This window comes from Helobdella robusta, assembly GCF_000326865.2.
Source record: "Helobdella robusta unplaced genomic scaffold HELROscaffold_102, whole genome shotgun sequence".
Lineage (NCBI taxonomy): Eukaryota > Metazoa > Annelida > Clitellata > Rhynchobdellida > Glossiphoniidae > Helobdella > Helobdella robusta.
The window spans coordinates 348,925-369,707 of NW_008703580.1; the positions used below are offsets into that span (position 1 = coordinate 348,925).

At 33.2% G+C, this 20,783-nt stretch overlaps 4 protein-coding genes across 4 annotated transcripts; 3 read left to right on the forward strand and 1 right to left on the reverse strand.

Moving 5' to 3' along the window:
* Nucleotides 1–2,563: 2,563 nt before the first annotated feature.
* On the forward strand, nt 2,564–6,068 carry HELRODRAFT_183268 (hypothetical protein; the record flags this gene model as incomplete). Its single annotated transcript, XM_009012297.1, has 5 exons — nt 2,564–2,768; nt 2,946–3,047; nt 3,526–3,618; nt 5,157–5,285; nt 5,737–6,068. The coding sequence occupies 5 exons, from the start codon at nt 2,564–2,566 to the stop codon at nt 6,066–6,068; spliced, it is 861 nt and encodes a 286-aa protein (XP_009010545.1).
* A 423-nt stretch (nt 6,069–6,491) lies between these two features.
* HELRODRAFT_104674 (hypothetical protein) lies at nt 6,492–7,991 on the forward strand. Its single transcript, XM_009012298.1, has 2 exons — nt 6,492–6,935; nt 7,006–7,991. Exons 1-2 carry the CDS (start codon nt 6,623–6,625, stop codon nt 7,104–7,106), a joined length of 414 nt encoding a protein of 137 aa, XP_009010546.1. The 5' UTR covers nt 6,492–6,622; the 3' UTR covers nt 7,107–7,991.
* A 1,275-nt stretch (nt 7,992–9,266) lies between these two features.
* Nucleotides 9,267–13,948, reverse strand: HELRODRAFT_183270 (hypothetical protein; the record flags this gene model as incomplete). Its single annotated transcript, XM_009012299.1, has 9 exons — nt 9,267–9,466; nt 9,759–9,878; nt 10,817–11,173; nt 11,382–11,547; nt 11,882–12,070; nt 12,289–12,456; nt 12,620–12,724; nt 13,391–13,508; nt 13,938–13,948. The coding sequence occupies 9 exons, from the start codon at nt 13,946–13,948 to the stop codon at nt 9,267–9,269; spliced, it is 1,434 nt and encodes a 477-aa protein (XP_009010547.1).
* Nucleotides 13,949–14,276: 328 nt separating this feature from the next.
* On the forward strand, nt 14,277–20,461 carry HELRODRAFT_194840 (hypothetical protein; the record flags this gene model as incomplete). Its single annotated transcript, XM_009012300.1, has 9 exons — nt 14,277–14,409; nt 14,733–14,866; nt 15,358–15,505; nt 15,760–15,908; nt 16,311–16,412; nt 17,167–17,241; nt 17,514–18,192; nt 20,074–20,156; nt 20,245–20,461. Exons 1-9 carry the CDS (start codon nt 14,380–14,382, stop codon nt 20,459–20,461), a joined length of 1,617 nt encoding a protein of 538 aa, XP_009010548.1. The 5' UTR covers nt 14,277–14,379.
* Between the last annotated feature and the right edge of the window lie 322 nt (nt 20,462–20,783).

Here is a 20,783-nt window from a genome sequence, read left to right on the forward strand (position 1 = left end):
ATATAATAAATTAATTCTCAATCTCACCTACCTATGTTTCGTTAACTTAACTCAAGACTCATGAAGAAGGAGAAAAAGGAGTATAACAGAACATAAAATACTACCACACAAACAAACATGATGTATGTATGTATGTATGAGCAACCGCTAAAGAACCCACCTAAAATAAAAAAATACCACCTACAAACATTCAAACCACCTACAAACACGCAAACTTTATATAACTCTATCTAACTCTATATAACTCTATATAATAAAATAAATAAAAATAAAAAAATTATAAAAATAAAATAAATGAGATCAGACAGACTGCTTCAAGCGAGGCAGAATGCCTGATCTGATTTTCTGCTGTCTCAGCTCCTCTATTTATACTCGTTTCAACCATACATTCTCATCATTTCAATCATTCGCATCAGTAAAAAACTTATTTAATGTATGTACTACACTATTATACAGTCTTAACAACAGTCTTAAGTCCTAACCATACTAAATTGACGTCATCGAACGAACGCCTTCGAAACTTTTTGATTGGCTGGTTGGATCTGCTATATTGCTTTTAATATAAACATATAATCTTAAATTTGTATACACGGATTCCAGTTACTTATATTCATTATAAAAGTAATCAGTGCTACATATATATACGCACGCAGTTCAAATATTTCGGAGAGAATTCAAAATAATTTGAGACCACACCTTGCTTAACATCAGTTGTATTATTTAAATGTTTATATAATTTATATATATATATATATATATATATAGAGAGAGAGAGAGAGAGAGAGAGAGAGAGACTATTTAACTGAGCCTAGCCGATAAAATTCCAAGCCGAAACTATCCAAGCTGAGTCAATATGCGTAGATTTATAAGCGCTTTTATAATAAAATTTTGCTCGCTTTATATACGAATATGCCCAATATCAAAGAAATAACGCGAGCGAGTTTAAAAATATTTTCTTCAAAATTTAATTAAAATAGAACATACACACAAGTTTTATTCGCCAAGTAATTCCATCCAATTAATTTAAACACGCACACCCTTTAATGGAACTATCTCGCAATCTATTTCTTTTTATGCTCATCAGTTTTCCAGATTTTGAAAAGGCTTGTTCTCTTGGTGTGGATGTTGAAGGGATACATTTCACTAAGTATAAAATACCGCTAGCATGACGTCATTTCCTCCAACGATTCCGTAACAAATTCTTCATCCTATTTTAAAAATTTTCTTAGATGCTTTTTAACCATAGTCAGGTCACAATCATCATCATCGATATGGCGATAAAATAAAATTGAATTTTTTTTAAATTGTTGATAAAAAAAAACTAGTTTAAATTTTTCTGAGAGAATTCAAAATAAATTGAGACTACACCACAACACAATTGTACAATTTGAATGTGCAAATATAACATATCGCACGCAGTTCAAATTTGTCGGGGAGAATTCAAAATAGTTTGAGACCACACCTTTCCTGAATGGTATTGGGGCAAGGTGTGGCATTAAGATTTACCTGGATGGTAATTGTAGGGTTAGGGTTTAGTTAAGGTTTAATAACTCAAATCTCTTAACAAATTCTCCATCCTATTTTCAGGTCACAATCATCATCATCGATATGGCGATGAAATCAAATTGAGTTTTTTAAAAAACTGTTATTAAAAGTAACTAGTACATAGTAAAAAGTTTACACCATAACACAATTGTACAATTTGAATGTGTAAATATAGCATTTCGCACGCAGTTCAAATTCGTCGGGGAGAACTCAAAATAGTTTGAGACCACACCTTGCTTGCTTAACATCCAATTCCAAGCTGAGCCAAGCCAAGCTGAGCCAAATGCGAGTCAAGCCAAGCTGAGCCAAATACGCTTTGCTATTAAAATGTATTATAACTACATATATCTATCTATCTATTTCTTTATTTAGTTTTGCCTGCGCATGATATTTGGTCTAATTTATTTGATAGGAATTGAATATAACCTTTATACCGGCTAATTCACTAACAGGCAGTTAAATAACCACTGTTAACATGACGTCATTGCCCGTCCTATTATATAAGTTTTATTTGATGTTTTTTGATAAGTCAGGTCACAATCATCATCATTGATATCGCAATTAAATGAAATTGAAATTTTTTTATAAATTGTTAATAAAAGTATAACTAGTATATAGTAAAATAGTTAGAAATTACTTTATTTTTGTTATTATTATTATTATTATAAAAATACTATGTTCTAAGAGAATTCATTCAAAATAATTTGAGGCTACACCATAGGTTTGAAGCCGCATCACGGTTATCCGCTTGGGGCTCTAATTACTACTAACAAAATTAATGTAAACAAACGCGAAATACTTTGTATCTATGTAAACACTATTAGATGAAGTTAAGAAATAAAAATAATACCTGATTCTGTTTGGATCAGTTCGTTCATTGGTTCGTTCATTGGTTCGTTCATTCGTTTGTTCATTCGTTCGTTCGTTCGTTCGTTCGTTCGTTCGTTGCTTGATTGATTCGTTCGTTCATTCGTTCATTCTTTCGTTCCTTCATTCGTCAAGTCATTTGATGCTCATCATGGCCCAACTTTGCAATAAAGTCTCCACCAACACCAACCCCAATAACTTAACCATCGTCATCATCATCATCATTACCATCGTCACTGTTGCTGTTGAAGCTGCTTCAAGTTGGAATGACGTCGATGGCGGTAAAGCTCTTGCAGTAGTTGCAGTAGTGGTAGTAGTGGTAATCAAACTGGCTTCAAATGCTTATTGCCTCCCCAGTTAGAAATTACTTTATTTTTGTTATTATTATTGTTATTATTATGTTGTTGTTGTTTCACATGTATTTAAATCGATATTTGAAGTATTTAATATAGTTTGTGGGAAAATTTTCTTTTCTACATTTTATTATATTATAATATTAATAAATTATTCTCGTCATAATTAAATGTTAACAGTATCGGCTTGCGATGCCAGTACCTTAACGCTAGTGAATGCTGACATCATAAGGATTGCTGATGACGTCAGAGATGAGTTGCTATTGGTCGAATGCCAGCCAAGTTCTTTTTTTTTCTTTGTGATTCTCTTAATTGCAACAAACGAATGAACGAACATACCTCCACACGTACATACAAAAACATACATACATACATACATACATACATACATACATACATACATACATACATACATACATACATTTGCGCGTCTGAATAATATCTCGTGCATTCTGCAGCGGTTTTTGCGCGTCTGTGTGTTGGAAAATGTGGAGTTGAATGCCGACGGGGTTGAGTGACGTTATAGCAAATAAAATCAAATTTAGTCAGACGCTTGGCTTTTGGTGTCATTCGTCAATGATTTGGTTTTAACACATACATACATACATACATACATACATACATACATACATACATACATACATACATACATACATACATACATACATACATACATACATACATACATACATACATACGTACGTACGTACGTACGTACGTACGTACGTACGTACGTACGTACGTACGTACGTACATACAGACCACGTATTTTTCAATGGCGAATCAGAAGCTAAGATAACATGCAAGACTGGAAACAAGTGGTCGGCCAGCAAGCTAACCTGCATTGCTAAAAGTACGAACGAATGAATGAATGAATGAATGAACGAACGAACGAACGAACGAACGAACGAACGAATGAATGAATGCCTGTGTGTGGTGTCTGCGTGTCTGGTGTCTGAACGAACGAACGAACGAACGAATGAATGAATGAATGAATGCCTGTGTGTGGTGTCTGCGTTTATAATTTTAACGCCTAGCTATAACAGTCGAACCAATCGTTTTGCAGGCCTATCTAAGAATTCGATCAAGAGGAAGATGTGTGAATAAGTTTATCTCTCTATCTATTCATTCCTTCATTCGTGTATTCATTTATTTAAACGCTCGTCAACCCTAACCTTAACCATTCGTTCGTTAATTCAGGGGCATCAACAACCCCCCCTCTCCCCCTCCCACCTTTGAAAGTTAGAAGCAGACCACCCCGAATCAATTTTTAGTTTATAATTTATGATTTGTAATGTTAAAAAGTTAATTACAAAGCGAATGGTCTTTATTTTATTGATGGCCAGAAAAGTTTACGTAATTTAAGGGAATAAAGAGTAAGTACAATTCCCAAATGATGGATTTCATCATCTTCAAACATTCGCCAAAACTGAAGATCGGTTTTTTGCATGAGATTATTTGTATAAAAGTTGAAAATTAAATTAAATTAAAATTAATTAAATGAAATAAAGAGGAAATACGATTCCCAAAATGATGAAAATGATGAATTCCATCATCTTCGAACATTCACCAAAATTGAGGAATTCGCATGAAATTATTTGTATTGAGAGTTGAAACTTCTTGCCGACCATTTGTAAATGCCTCGGGGTTCATTCGTTATCTGTCATTTAGCTAATTAATCGTCACTAAATATTTGTTTCACTCTTTAATTAATTAACTAATCAATTAATTAATTAATTAATTAAATCTATGATTTATTTGTCATTCATTCGTTTATACGTTCATTTGCTCATTTGGTCGTTAATTCGTTCTTTTAGTTATTCATTCATTCATTCATTCATTCATTCATTCATTCATTCATTCATTCATTCATTCATTCATTCATTCATTCATTCATTCATTCATTCATTCATTCATTCATTCATTCATTCATTCACTCATTCATCCATCCATACATCCATTCATTCATTCATTCATCCATTCATTCATCCATTCATTCATTCATTCATTCATTCATTCCTCCACTCATTCGTTTATATTTCGATAAATTGACTCGTTGAAACAAATTACGAACATTTAGATCAGGCTTCTGGAGCTAGCAATGGTATTAAGAAGTGGTCATCATTATCATCATCTTCTTCATCATAATCATCATCACATCATCATCACCACCATCATCATCATCAAGTCATCAAGTCATCGTCATAATCATTATCATTCTTGTTCGTCATCATCGTCATCAAGCTTTATAACACGCGTGCTCATTTCTTTATTAATCAATCTTTCATTCATCATCATCACCATCATCATTATCATCATCACACCATCATTATCATGGGCCGCCCTCAAGCACATCCCTATTTTCCTAATTACCCTAACTTTCCAAAACAGACTACCCGACTTTAGTTCCGCCAGAGCAACTCTTCGACTCCCGTTATTACGTAGCGGCTCTTATTATGTTCGCCCTCATGTTTGTCTTCTTAAGGATTTTATACTTCGTACTATCCGGGATTTTCCTAAGTTAGTTGGGGAGTTTTCCGTCAAGTAATTAGGGATTTGAGGAATATCAGATGGTAGTGATGTGCTAGGTTGTTTACTGGTGTGTGTGTATGTATGTGTGTGTGTGTGTGTGTATAAGTTTATATGTTAAAGTATTAATATGTTTGTCTTTGGTTATTTGTTGGTATGGTTCTTTCTATGCATTAATACATTTGTATGTTTGTATGTATGCATGTATGTTTGTATGTAATAATAATAATAATTATAACTATAATAATTATAATATAATAATAATAATAACAACAACAACGACGACGATAATAATAATAAACTCCATAAAAACACGCTTTGAATGGATGGATGGGTGATGTAGTAAACAACTGAAGAGTATTATATAATAATAAATTATGATAATAATTATAAATAATAATAATAACTATAATAATAATAATAATAATAAAACAATAAAAAGGAGGAAAAGGAGAAGAAGGGAGTGAGGAAAAACCGAAAAGATGCGATTGCCTCTGCCCGTGCTCTTGCCCAACTTTTCTGGAGAGAATGGTTGGGGCTAGGAAGAGAGATGTTGAAGAAGAGAGAGGAGAGGAAGATGATGAGGGCCCTGATAGTGCAGAGGAGGTTGAAGGGGAGCAAGCAGTGGATGGAACAACAGAGACTACGTTGAACGAGAATTTTGCGCCAGAAGCCCTGGACGATGAAAAAAATGTGGCTAGTGAGTCGGTCGCTGCTGGTACTACTGCTTCGGGAGAGGCTCCGAAATCTGCCAAGCAAAGTGAGAAAGAATAATGACGATTAAGGCTGACTTGGCTGTTGGTTGGTTGAAATTCCAGAAAGTAAAAACCGTCTTCAGTTGCCATATAACATATGTAGATGTGAGAATGAATGAACTAATTGGTATAAGTAAGTTTTGTAGAATATAATTTAACTAATTTATCTATTAAAAATATTATTGGTTTGAAAACCTTCTAAATACTTTTGTTTTGATAAGTTTTTCGTATAAAAATATGATTAATCAACCTGAAAAATTACTATATATAGTTCCTTCAGTCAATATACGAAATGTAATTTTGTGTTAAACTGTGGTCGATAGATTGTACATAAATGAATTTATTTATATGCTCACATATAGAGACATAAATATACACAAAATAGACAAAAACAAACTCAAAAAAAAATTAACAACGTGCTGCTTTTAGTTCGACCGGAATCGGCTTTTATTCGTAACCGATACGATTGTGGTTTCTTTTCTATGTGTTTATAGTCGTTTCGGTTACCTGAAATAAACATTTTTTACTTTTCTTAGTGACAATAAATTATTGAGAAGTTTTAATTAGGTGAAAATGTCTATCGGCGTTCCCATCAAAGTTCTGCACGAGGCAGAGGGTCACGTGGTCACCTGCGAAACTAATACCGGCGAAATCTACCGAGGAAAATTAGTTGAAGCCGAGGACAACATGAATTGCCAATTTGCCGGCGTGACGGTCACGTACAGGGATGGTCGAACCATGGAATTGGAGAATGTCTACATCCGCGGCAGTAAAGTGCGGTTCCTAATTCTGCCGGACATGTTGAAAAATGCTCCCATGTTCAAAAAAGTTCAAGGCAAGGGAGGCGGCGCTGGAAGGGGAAAGTCGGCCATTTTAAGAGCTCAGGGTAAAATTTTGAGAAATTTTAAATCTTAAATAGATTAAATAAACTAAAAACTATTTATTTTTCAACTCAGCTGCAAGAGGCCGGGGTCGGTCATTCAGTGGATCCAACAGAGGAGGGGGCGGCAGCAGGGGTGGCCCATCTGGGGGTGGTGGTTACCAGAAGAGATATTGATTATTTGTATTAAGACCTGCTGAACTGATCTACGTTGTTTTCGAATGATTGAACATGATTAAGTTTTATATACTGTTTTAAGATATCTCAAGAATCGACATGTTGTTCACTCATTCGCTCGTCACAGAAAGAACTGTCGCCATTGTACATTTCATTCTCTCAACTAATTTTTAAGGAAGAACCTCATTTGTGTTCTTTTTATTGTTCAAAATATTAATAATACAAATAATTGTTGGCGAATTCATCCATTGGGAACAAAATGATTTCTGGTCGCTTGACAACATCACTCAAAAATTTTAGACATTGTTGATTTAATATATGAATGAGCATTAATTAAAATATTTGTTAGTGCTAAAAACATGGAGCTAATCATTTTGAGATGATGAAATGGTTCATAAATAGCGGGTTGAGTGAAAATTTGAACAATTGAGTCTGCTGGTAAGCTTGTATTTAACACCAAAACAGGCTGTAGTAGTATTTAAAATAGTAAATTTAGTGTATGTATATGTATGTAATGTATAACATACATAGTGTATATATTTGGTATATCTATATATGTGTAGTGTACAATAATTTAGGATGGTATGGAATTAACATAAAAATATCTTGGAAACTAAACTTTGAAGAGAACGTTGGTTCTCTAAGCCGACGAAATTCCATTGTTCCAAATCAGGAATATGAACTGGTCATAAATGAGAGAATATAAATAAATGAATAATTAAATGGATGAATGAATAATTAATTAAATGGATGAATGAATAATCGAATATTCAAATCACCGTAAAAACAACCATACCACAAAACAACCATGTTTATAAAAAATAATTGTATTATTTACATGAAATAACATCGCATCTGAAGCTATAGGATTATATATAATTATATGTACACACACACTTATATATATATATAGAGTTATTAAGAAATATCACCGCATTTCTCACATTGCTGAGTTAGTAACAAAGCTTTTCAACATTTCGAACAATTATTTTATCGATATTATTCAATTTAATTCAAATTAATAACATTTCTAATTATTTTAGACTGCACCTTCTTGTATACATTAACATAAAAGATATTTTCAGTAACCTTTACCATCATCAGTGTAATAGACTTTGTGATGATGTCATATATAGTTCATCTGAACTCAATCAGACACACACACACACACATAGACGCACACAGACACACACACACATAATTAATGTTAAACTTGAACCAACAATTGAACGATATACAAATGAAACGGTGAAAAGGTTTAAAATGAAAGTTTATTTTTAAAATATTTTTAAATGGATTTCTTCAATCGAGATGGTTATCGTATTCTTGAATCTTGGTTCAGTTTCGGCATCTCCTTCATCCAACCTTCATCACCATTCTTCCCAATCAGTCTGTGTGTGTGTGTGCGTGTGTTTGTGTGTGTATGTATGTATGCATGTAGATGTACGTATGTATGTATTATTATTATTTGTAAATTTTTATAGCGCTAATAACAAACAAAATGTTTCTCAAAAACATTATCTAAGAAAAACAGTTGAATTGCTACGATGAACCAAATTTTTAATGAAAACAAAAATGATTTCAATAATTTCTTGAACTATTTTTCCGTCAGTTCGGGCTGTCTTAGATAACTTGGTAGACTATTCCAAACGGCTGGTCCACATACGGAGAAACTTCTCTCCGCCATTTTCAAGTTGGTTTGGGGCACACATAACAAGTTGCTATCATCAGACCTTAAGCAGACAGTTTTAAAAGACAGTTGTTTCGCTGCATGCATTTCTTTCAAGTAAACTGGCGCCATTCCCTTCATACATTTGAACATGATTGTTGATATTTTGAACTAAATTCTTTTTTGACCATCAACCGGTGCAGTTAACTGAATATCGGGGTAACATGGTCAAACTTTTTTTGCACCAACCAGGATCTTAGCACGTACGTACATATGTTAAAACCAAATCAGTGATGAGTGATCACTGAACAGTCAAACATCTGAATAAAACCGGTTAACAATTGATATCTCGTTATTCGCTCACGTCGGCGCTTAATTGAACATTTTCGGTAACACAGACGCGCAAGAACCTTTGCAGCAAACAAGAGATACGATTCATGGCGAAAAATGCCGGACCTGACACTTATCATTTTGCAAATATTTTCTAAAAATTAGCAAGTGTTGTTGTCCATCGGGCCAAGAACCTCGATGCAAACAGGTAAAAAATCCATCGAGGGCAGGGCACCTTCATATTTTTTAATCTTTTCATCCGATGCCCTTTTTGCGGCCAAACCACATCCCCTGCTGACACTTATCATTTTGCAAATATTTTTAAAAATTAGCAAGTGTTGTTGTCCGTCGGGCCAAGAACCTCGATGCAAACAGGTAAAAAATCCATGTATGTATGTATGTTTGTGTGTATATGTGTGAATAATTATTAAAATGAGTTCATTTTAATTTGGAATGAAATTATGATGAATGGATCGACGGATGACGAAAACGGAATTAATGAATTAACGAACGAACGAACAAAGGAACGAACTAACGAATGAATGAACAAACGGATGAACTAATGAACTGAATTAATAAATCTGAAAGAAGCAATCAACAAAATGAAATCAACGAAATAAGACTACAAACATTTTCAGTATTTTTGTTAGCACCGTCAGTAGTAGTAGTAGTAGTAGTAGCGGTAGTAGCAGCAGCAGTAGCTATTGGTAAATCGACATCAGATATTTCTCGCAATTCTTTTTCAAAGTCTTTTTCCCAATCATCTGAGCTATCTGAATGAATGAATGTAAGATTGAATGAATGAATTTAAGATTGAACGAATGAATAGAAGATTGGATTGAATGAATGATGAAGTAGCATAGTGGATGAATGAAATAAACGATAGTATCAGTGACAGGTAAATTGAAGGAAAAAAAATATAAATGAATGATTGAATAAATGAATGACTGAATGAATGAATGAATGGATGAATTAGTGAATGAAAAGAAGAAAGCATGAATGAATGAATAAATAAATTAATGAATGTATGAAAGGAAGAATGAATGAATGAATGGATGAATGAATGAATGGTTGAATGATAAAATGGATGAATGAATAAATGAATGAATGAACTAACAAACGACTGATAAACAGACAAAAATTTGATTGAATGAATGAATAAATGAACGAAACCATACGAAAGGAATGAAAAAAAGAAATAAATTAAAAAAATTCAGCAACTAAGCAGACGACAAAAAAAGCAAGCCTTTATTTTCATAAGCCTGTGATGATGATGATGACGACGACGATGGTGCGGCCGGCTCGTCAAACTGGTTAATGCCACTTTGGAATTCTAAAGTAGAATTAGTATATTATTATTATTATTATTATTATCATTATTATCATTATTATCATTATTATTAGTAGTAGTAGTAGTAGTTGTAGTGGCAGCAGCAGCTGAAGCAGTAAAAGTATTAGTAGTGGTAGTAATAGTAGCAGTTGTAATAGTAGTAGTAGTAATAGTAGTAGTAGCAGTAATAGTAGTACTAGCAGTAATAGTAGCAGTAATAGTAGTAGTAGTAATAATAGTAGTAGTAGTAGTAGTATAGCATGATAGTAAGTAAGTGTAACAAAATTAGTAAAATTTAAAGTACTGATGGAAGTAGTAGTAGTAATATAATAATAATAATAATAATAATAATAATAATAATTGGTATTATCTCTAAAATACCTGCAGCCGCTGTAGTAGCCGCTGTAGTAGCCGCTGCAGTAGCTGCTGCCGCTGCAGTAGCAGCCACTGTTTTTATCGTTGTTTCATTGCCATCAGTAAACAATTCTTCAGCTTTTCTGTGGCCAGTACTACTAATACTAGCTGCACTATGGGCAGTAAATACAACAGCGTCGGCAGCCGTTGTGGTAGAAGTTGTCGTTGTGGTGGCTGACGTAGCGGTAGTAGCAGCAGTAGTAGTAGTAACAGTATTAGTATAGTTCAATATAGTAGGCGTAGCATTAGAAGCATTGGATAATGATGATGATGTTTTTGGAAAGATTGTAGTAGTAGTAGTAGTAGTAGCTGCTGTGTCGTCTTCTGTGGAATGTGTTGATTTATCATTGTATCATTATCATCATAAGTTTTAGCATCGCCATCATTATCACCACCATCACCGTCACTACCACCCAAGCACAAAGATCATCATTATAATCACCCCAAATGAGATCACCACCACCACCACCACCCTCATTATCACTACCACCACCATCACCAGGATTGTCACCATCACCATTATCATCATAACCTTCTCCCCAATCGAGCTCGTCATCACCGCTATCTCCACCCTGATCTTCATTCCCCCTCTCGGCCCTCCTCATCAGCATGCGGATCTTCTCCTCGTCCCGATCCAACAAGTGCTTCCTGTAGAAGTACCTGCACCAGAAGTCGACATTAGCCACTGTCTTCGGCACCTAACAACAATAATAATAATAATTATTATAATTATGATAATTATAATAGAAAAAGGTTTCCGGATCGGCTGGAATGGCGTGACGTCATTCAAAAAAAAAAGTTTCGGGAAAGCTTTCACCATCTACCGTTGTCTTGAAAAATTTTGACAAAAAAGATTAAAGGTCACGTGGGTCTCATTCATATTCCCCAGAGGTATGCTGGCTATGGAATGATGCGAAAGTTGATGAATAGGAGAATGATAAAACTCCAAACGGAGAAAGAGCTGCCGGCTATGATGACTACCATGACCCTGGTGATGACAGAGGAAAAATAAAAAAACATTTGACCCCTTACCAGTTGTGTATAGATGGCCCGAACTTCTGAATTATTGACCAGCAAATCTGAAATCTCCATCTTGAATTTCTCCAAATCAAATTTGTCCTGCTCATAACTTGAGACCGCCCACTGTTTGAAGCTCTCCTCTGATTGGTTGATGGGTGTAGTGTAGGTGGAGCCATCAATTTGAATGGCTTGCAGTCTGGCCTAGAAATAATCATTTAATAAATAAAGTCACCATCGATTCTAAAATTAACTGACCAATCACGAAGTTACGTAATTTGTTAGCCAATCAACCGGCAACAAAAAACAACTTATTATCCAATCAGATTAATCAGTCAAACAATTAAAAAAAAACAACAACCAGCCATTTACTACAACAACAACAACAACAACACAACAACAAAGAAAAAACAAAAATAAACCTTAGCCCTATCAAATACGACTGGCTTTCCATCAACAATTTGTATGGTCTCGTAGCACTCATCATCATCGTCATTGGTCGGTAGAATGACCAGGGCCTTCGAAATGCCGCCCAAAATTGTGGACATCCCCTTCTTCATTTTCTCAGATGCTTCGTTTGCTTTGTCGGCCTGCACTCGTGTTTATGTTCATGTTGTTTGTGAGTGTGTATTTAAAATAGAGAAAAAAAGAGAAAGAAAGATAGATAGAGAGAAGAGAGAGAGAAGGAGAGAGAGAGAGAGAGGAGGAGAGGAGAGAGAGAGAGAGGAGAGAGAGAAAGGAGAAAGAACCTACAGTAAATGTGTCCTTAATGGTGCAAGCCATTCTAGAGCCGTCGCACTGCATGACACTGGTGAACTCTGTAATGTCCTGTCTCATGGCATTCAGCATGCTGACCGACTGAAATTTTTAAAGTTGAAAGTTTAAAAAGATTATTAAATTTCAATTAAATTCATCAATCAATTAGACTTTATTGAATTCAAATTATACAAAACCTCAACTACAATTATTAAATAATGACTAATCAACAAAACCTCACCTACAATTACTAAATAACGATTAGCTAAAAAGGATTTTGAAAACTGAAGGGGTAAAACATTGGAAAAAAAATGGCAAACATGGCAAATCACAAAAATCAAATAACTAATCACACAAATTCATGCTTTCACAGTTGCCAGACTGCATATCAGAGTTAAGATCAAGAAAATGCAAAAACTGGCCCACAATCATTATAAATATTAAATAATAATAAAAAAACTGCCCATACAGTTACATATGCTTCTAATCTTGAGTGAGAATAATAGTGATTTCAAAGGAATGTCAAAATGCTAAAACACAGAAAGTAAATGTGTGGTACTAGTCAATAATGGTTAAAACACAATGAAAAGAGATAAATAGATAGATAGATAGATAGATAGATAGATAGATAGATAGATAGATAGATAGATAGAGAGAGAGAGAGGGAGAGAGAGAGAGAGAGAGAGAGAGAGAGAAATAGAGATAAGAAAGAGAGAGATAACCAACAGTAAACAAACACAAACACACACACAAACATACACACACAACCTTCTCTTTGGCAGTTTCAAGCCAACTATTCCACCAATTAGATTGCCCTCCTGATTTAGCATTATCATCATCAGCTGCTTCATCATATTTCTCCTCAACATTTTGAGACATCTCATTCCTATATTAATTATAATTTTATCATCTAGTTATTATTATAAATAAAATTTAAAATGGTACTATTAAAATTAAAAAAAAAATAAATTTATTTAATTAACTTTCAATTTAATTAACTAAATCAATATAGAATTATAATTATATTATAGAAACAACCTACATTTTCCATTTGATCTATCTATTAATTATCTTTTAACCTATTTAATCAACTAATTTAATTACTCGTTTTATTCAATATATTTACCTTAACTAATTAATTAATTAATTTAATTTAATTAATTTATTAATTTCACACCAAAGATGAAGAATGAATGAAGAAAAAGAGAAACAGCTGATGTACAATTTTTAGAAATTTAACACCAAAAACTGGATTAAAAACACTCAAATCGTGAAAAATGAAAACTTTAATCGATAAATTATTAAAATAACCAACTTTTCAGACATTTTTCCAATTAATTTGAAGCTTTTTTTGGTAAAAATCACAATAAAAATGTAGTATATTAACAAAATCTTTTGAGAATTACTGGGCTCAAACAAGCTAAACAATGCAAGTTTACTATGTAAAAATTTTAATTGAAAATTTAAACTAAATTAATATATTAATTTAAATAAAATAACTGCTTTATTTTTTTATTTTATATTGTAAAATAATTATACTTCACTGAAATAAGGCAAATTAGACTGAAAAATAAAGCATAGGTATTAAAATATTTTTTTGGTATATTTGATTGGATTTTCTTTGGGTTTTTTTCATACACGTGAATGCTATTTTATCGCTCTTGTTAAACTAGATCGCTTTTTTCAATCTAATTAGTGCATCGTTTATTTTATTTTATTTTATTTTTATTAATTTTATAAAAAAAACATAAAAAAATATGGCGACGGAATTAGTATCTAAAGAAAGCGTTAGTAAAATTTTTTCTTAGCAACTGTTTTTTTTTGTTTTTTGTTAATATTAATTTATTAAAAAATTTTAAAAAATACATAATTAAAAATAAAATGAATGGCTGGTTGATAAGATAGTTGTTGTCGGTTGTTTGGCTGGCTGGTTGGTTGGTTGGTTGGTTGATAAGTGATCATATAATTTATTTTTAATTTAAAATGCTAAATAAAATAGTTATTTTATAATTTATTTACCAATTTGGCTGATAGTGATCATATAATTTATTTTTAAACTGGTAAATAAAATAATTATTTTATAATTTATTTACCAATTTACCCTACAAAGCTTCAGAAAGCAGTGGTTGCACTAAGAGAATGTTGTAAGAAGATCGACAACAAGAGGCTATTCAACAGTGACAAGCTGTCCGTCCAGCTGGCAGTCAAGAAGATCATCAACGAACCACAAAAATTGAACAAAATGTTTGACCACTTTTTCCTAAAACATTCTTCCATGTCTAATTTTTTCTGGGACATTCATTCGTTCATTCATTCACTTTGATCCCATTCTTCAATTTTTCCATAAAAACTTGGACAAAGTGTTTGTCTAATTTTTTCTAGCACATTCTTTCATGTCTACATGTCATTCATTCATTCATTCATTCATCAATTATTCCTTCATTCATTTATCATTTATCCATTCACCATGATTCCTTTCACTGATTTGGTTGTTTCTTTCACATTTAAAAAAAATTAACCTTGTCATTCCAGTTGATCATACATCACGCTGGCCATTGCCAGAAGTCGTTCCGGCAACAAATAGTCATTCATTCATTCATTTATTTATTTCACCATACATTCACTCACTCCACTGACCATTCACGCTACCGATATTTTCACTAATCATTCACTTACTCCACTATTTTCACTAATCATTCTACCATTGGTGTATCGACTAATTTCACCCTAACCAGCCTCCTGCCGCACACACCGATTGATGTGAAGTCCACCGATATATGCCTCTTTGTGAAGGACGTTGACAAGAAATCTCGAGACTACGAGAGGACGATAGCTGCCTATAAAGATCTGTTGAAAGAGCAAGGAATCCAAACTAAGATTGATGTTAGGATGTGATGATGATGATGGTGATGTAGATGATGATGATGATATAGATGGTGGTGGTGGTGATGATGTTGATAATTGTGATGATGATTATGATGTAGGTGGTGGGGATGATGATAATGATGACAATGAAGAGACTGATAGTTAGTGATGATGGCTAGCGTGGTAAAATTGAAGACTTAAACTGTTAATGCGATGATGACGATTATTATTATCATTATTATTTTTATTAATGTTATCGTTTCTATTTTTAGATCTTCCCGATGAAGAAGCTGAAGATAGAATTCAACGACTACCAGGCCAAGCGCCGCCTGGCCAACCTCTACGACCTCTTCCTCTGTGACTCTCGAATCATCAGACTGATGCCCGCCATACTGGGCAAGCATTTCTACGGGAAGAAAAAGTTGGTTGGGTTGCTGTTAATCAATCAATTAATTGACCAATTAATCAATTAATTAATCGATCAATTAATCAATCAATTTATCAACCAATCAATTAATTAATCAATTAATTAATTGATTAATAATTTAATCAATTAATCAATTAATTAATCAATAATTAACTTGTGGTAGCTGATGTTGATTGATGAGTTCTTATTTTGTAGATTAATTAATCAATTAATTAATCAATCAATAATTAACTTGTGGTAGCTGATGGTGATGGATGAGTGTTTATTATGTAGAATGACCCAGAGATGATATATGACTTTTTGAAAACATAATAACAATAATAAAATTAATTATATTAAACTATGATTAATTAATATTTAATGAATTAATAAATTAATAAAATGACTTACCAAAAGGTTTCCACGGCAAGTAAGATTGGCCAGGGTTGATATAAAGAATGAGATTGAGAAATCCTTGAGGACTTCTGTATATGATGTTAAGAATAGAGGAGCTTGCTGGTAATGATTGTTTTTTTGCGGTTGTTGTTGATGATGTTGTTGATGTTGTTGATGATGTTGATGTTGGTGCTATTGATGTTGTTGTTGATGTTGTTGTTGTTGATGCTGTTGATGTTGTTGTTGTTGATGATAATGTTGTTGTTGTTTTTGATGTTGTTGATGATGTTGTCGTTGTTGTTGTTGATGTTGTGGTTAAAACAATTAAAAGTGAATATGTAAATCAATCAATCAATCAGATTGTAAACGAGTTGACTAATTTATCAATCGACCAATCAACTAACCACTCACTCACTCATTCAATCAATCAATCACTCATTCATTCATGCATTCACTCAACCGACCACCGACCAATCAGCCAGGCACTATTTGGTGGCCTCCATAATAGTGACCTTGAACTTGTTGACAACCTCCATGTGATGGTCTCGGCTCTCGTTCGATCGACGCCTGGTATATATCACCATCATCATCATCATCATTACCGTCATCATTATCATCATCATCGCCAACATCATCATCATTACCATCATCATCATTACCATCATCATCGCCAACATCCTGAACATCATCATCATCATCATCGTCAGTATCAGTATGAAAATTTGTATAGCACCTTTTTTTAAAAGACCTCAGAAGCATCATCATCATCATTACTCATCATCAACATCATTATCATCACTCATCATTAACATCATTATCATCACTATGTATTAATTAATTAATTAATTAATCAGTTGTTCAATTAATTAATTTTAAGGCGGATGGAAGAATGTCAGATTAATTTGCATCAAGTCAGAACAGTCGGTCGCAGTTCCTATCTACGTGTCATACGGTAAGATCGCTGATGATGATGATGATAATGATGATGATGGTGGTGATGGTGATGATGATAGTAATAATGATAGTAATGATGATGATGATGGTGATGATAATGGTGATGGTGATGGTGCTGATGATGGTGATCTGGGTTCTGTTTTAATATGATGAGGAGGAGGATGATGATGAGGAGGATGATTTGAGTCCTTCTTCTTCTTTTTCTTCTTTCTATTATTATTATTATTATCATCATCATCGTCATCATCATCACACTCCACCAGGTGACAGATCGGAAGTGGAGCTGGACGACAAAGTGAAACTTCCTGGAAAATCCGACGACCTAAATATAGACAGCCTGGAAAACCCGTCCGATCTATTATTAGAGCAGGCTGAAGAGGTTTCAACGGTGACCAACGGCCTAGTGGTGGTTACTGACGACGGCCAAGTTCTCGTCGTAGGCGACGATGGTGACGTCATCAATTGCGACGATGACGTCATGGGTGACAACGACGATGACGTCAGAGATCATGATGGCGATGATGATGATGATGATGATGATGTCGTCAGAGAGGATGTTGAGATTGGTAAGAGGATTATGAGGATGAAGAGACGGGTTAATAGTGGAGACGATGATGATGATGATGATGATGGCGATGATGATGATGATGACGCTGACGACGATGATGATGCTAATATGGGTGATAAAAAGATGGGTAAAGTAAGCAGGAAAAGGAAGACAACAAGCAGCAGCAGCAACAACAACAACAACGACAAAGAAAGAAAGAACAAAGATAACAAAAAGTTCAAACTTGGCACCGAAAATAATAAAAATATCGACAAGAGAAATAACAATAGCGATAAAAATAATAAAAGTCAACAGTCTAAATCTGTTAAATTTAAAAATAGCAACAATAAAAATAATAATAATAAAGGGGGCGAGGGTAGCAGGGTTCAAAGGTCAAAAAAGGTTAAACGCGTGGTGGTTGGTAAGGGTAGGGATGATTTGAAGTTTTCTGGTAGGAGAGTCTGATTGGTAGGCTGGCTAGGGCTGGCTGGTTAGTGGTTGGTTTGCTGGTTAGTGATTGGTTAACTGGTTGCTTGACTATTTGATTGACTAGTTAGTTCGTTGATTGATCGATCGATTGATTGATTGAATGAATGAATGAATGAATGATTGATTGAATGAATAATTGAATGAATAATTGGTCGATTGTTAATAATTTGTTAATTGATAAATTCTTTGACTGAATAGATGGCAATTATCATCATCACCATTATTATTATTATTATTATTATTATTATTATTATTATTATCACCATAAATTATTATCATTCATTTTGATAGATGTTTTTGGTAGTTAGATCAAATTATATTATGTTAAAAAATATTCTGTGTTTTTGGGGACCATCCATTGACGTCATGTTTACTGTATGTAAACAATACACACACACATATGAATAATTATTTATATTTATATATATATATATATATATATATATATATGTGTGTGTGTGTGTGTGTGTATTTATTTTGAATAAATAAATAATTAATTAGATAATTAATTTAATTTTAATTAATAATTGAGCGAATATTAGAAATAATAATTTGACGAAATTTTTTTCGACTATATATCCGTTCCCGCCATGTCTTACAGTACGTTATTATTATTTTTTGGGTAGTAGTAATAGTAGTTTATTATTATTATTATTATTTTGAGTAGTAGTAGTAGTGGTGGTGGCAATAATGGTAATTATAAAAGATGAAAGGTGATGAATTGTTTAAAAAAACTGCCGCTAGGAAGGAGTAGTTCAGGTTTTTAATTTAATTAAAGTGATTGGTGGCTGGCTGGTTGGTTGGTTGGTTGGTTGATTAGTTGGCTGATTGGTTTGTTGGTCTGTTGGTGGGCTGATTGATTGACTAGTTAATTGTTTGATTGATTTATAATTTTATCTATTATTATTATAATTTATTATTATTATAATTTTATTTATTACGAACTATAATTTTGTTGGTGTTGTAAAAATATTTTCTTCTTCGAATATGAACAAGGGAGTCGATCCAGTCACAGCAGAGACAGTGGTTCGTTATTTTTATGAAAGAATGAACGAATGTATGATTGAATGAATGAGTGAATGAAAGATGAATTGATGGTTGAGAGGATGAATGAATGAACGTACGAACCAAAGAACGAATTAATGAGTGGGTTGATGGATTTATGAGTGAAGGAATGAATAAATGAATGATGAACATGTAAACTGTTTAATATACTAATAAATAACCCCGAGCAAACATTGGTTTTCTCAGGTTCATTTTCTCGTAAGATTACCGTAAAATTCTGTCTAATTATTTATTACAAACATTGCACTCATAAATTATAACAATTATATAAATATTATGTTTAAAAGATAATTATTAAAATTATATAAATATTATAGTTATAATTTATTATTAATTCGCCCCATGTTGAAAACATTGGAGTGTTGTTGTTAACGAAATCTTTCAACAAATAACAATAACTTTATTTATTCAAATAACTTTATTAATTATTTTGAGGATAAAAGTTTTGTGATTTATATTTCATGATTATGAAGAAGTAAACGTTGCTTTGAAGCTGTTGAAAAACGACTAAGACAGTCTGAAAATTGAGAAAATGAGGAAATTTTCGTCAAATGGAAATACACAAAAGAGAATTTTAGAATGTTTTTAACTGTTAAAACCAACTTAATATCAACAGACTTCTGGATAAAACCACGTATGGCAAAAATACCTGCAAGTAACAATTTCAATCAATCAATCAGTCAATCAATCAATTAGCTTATAAAGCGCTATTTCCGCGATGTTCTACAGCGCTCCTCAATGAATTTTGCAAAGAGATGGGTCTTGAGATCTGCTCTGAACATCGTAAGTGATGGAAAGTCGTTAGAAATGGAGTTAGAGAGTTCCAGAGAAAAGAAACAGAAAAAGCAAAAGCAGATTTAGCAAGGATTTAATAAACTTCAAATTCGAACAAATGAACAGAGAAATTTGCATGCTATTAAATAACCAGCTAGCGAATGTGACAGATAAACTGAGCAGACGCCAGTCGTTCATACTGGCAGTTAGAAACTCGTTTTTGTCTAGCAAAACACCTCGGACAGAAAACCACCACATCAACAACATGAGATCTCTACTGTGCACTCTTGTATCCCCATTTAACATGTTGCAACATCCTTTGGGGAAATCGCCCAGAAACTAATCTTAAACAGCTGTCAAAGTGTCCAAATCGATTTGTACGCATACTTGTAAATTTCCCTTCAAGTTGCCATGTTAGCCACCACTACTCCAAAATAAATTTGCCCAACATCAAAAACATTCATGTGTACATGACTGCGATCTTTGTGTACAAGTTTCTAAATCACATGTTACTCAATTTTCACAAAGATGTTCCAACTTACAGCACCTCAATTCATTCAAAAAACTTGAGACACACTCCTGTTTTGTACACAGTCCCAGCAAGAATCAAACTGATACAAACATGTTTAAACTTTACCGGGCCGAAAATATGGGAAAATGTGGCG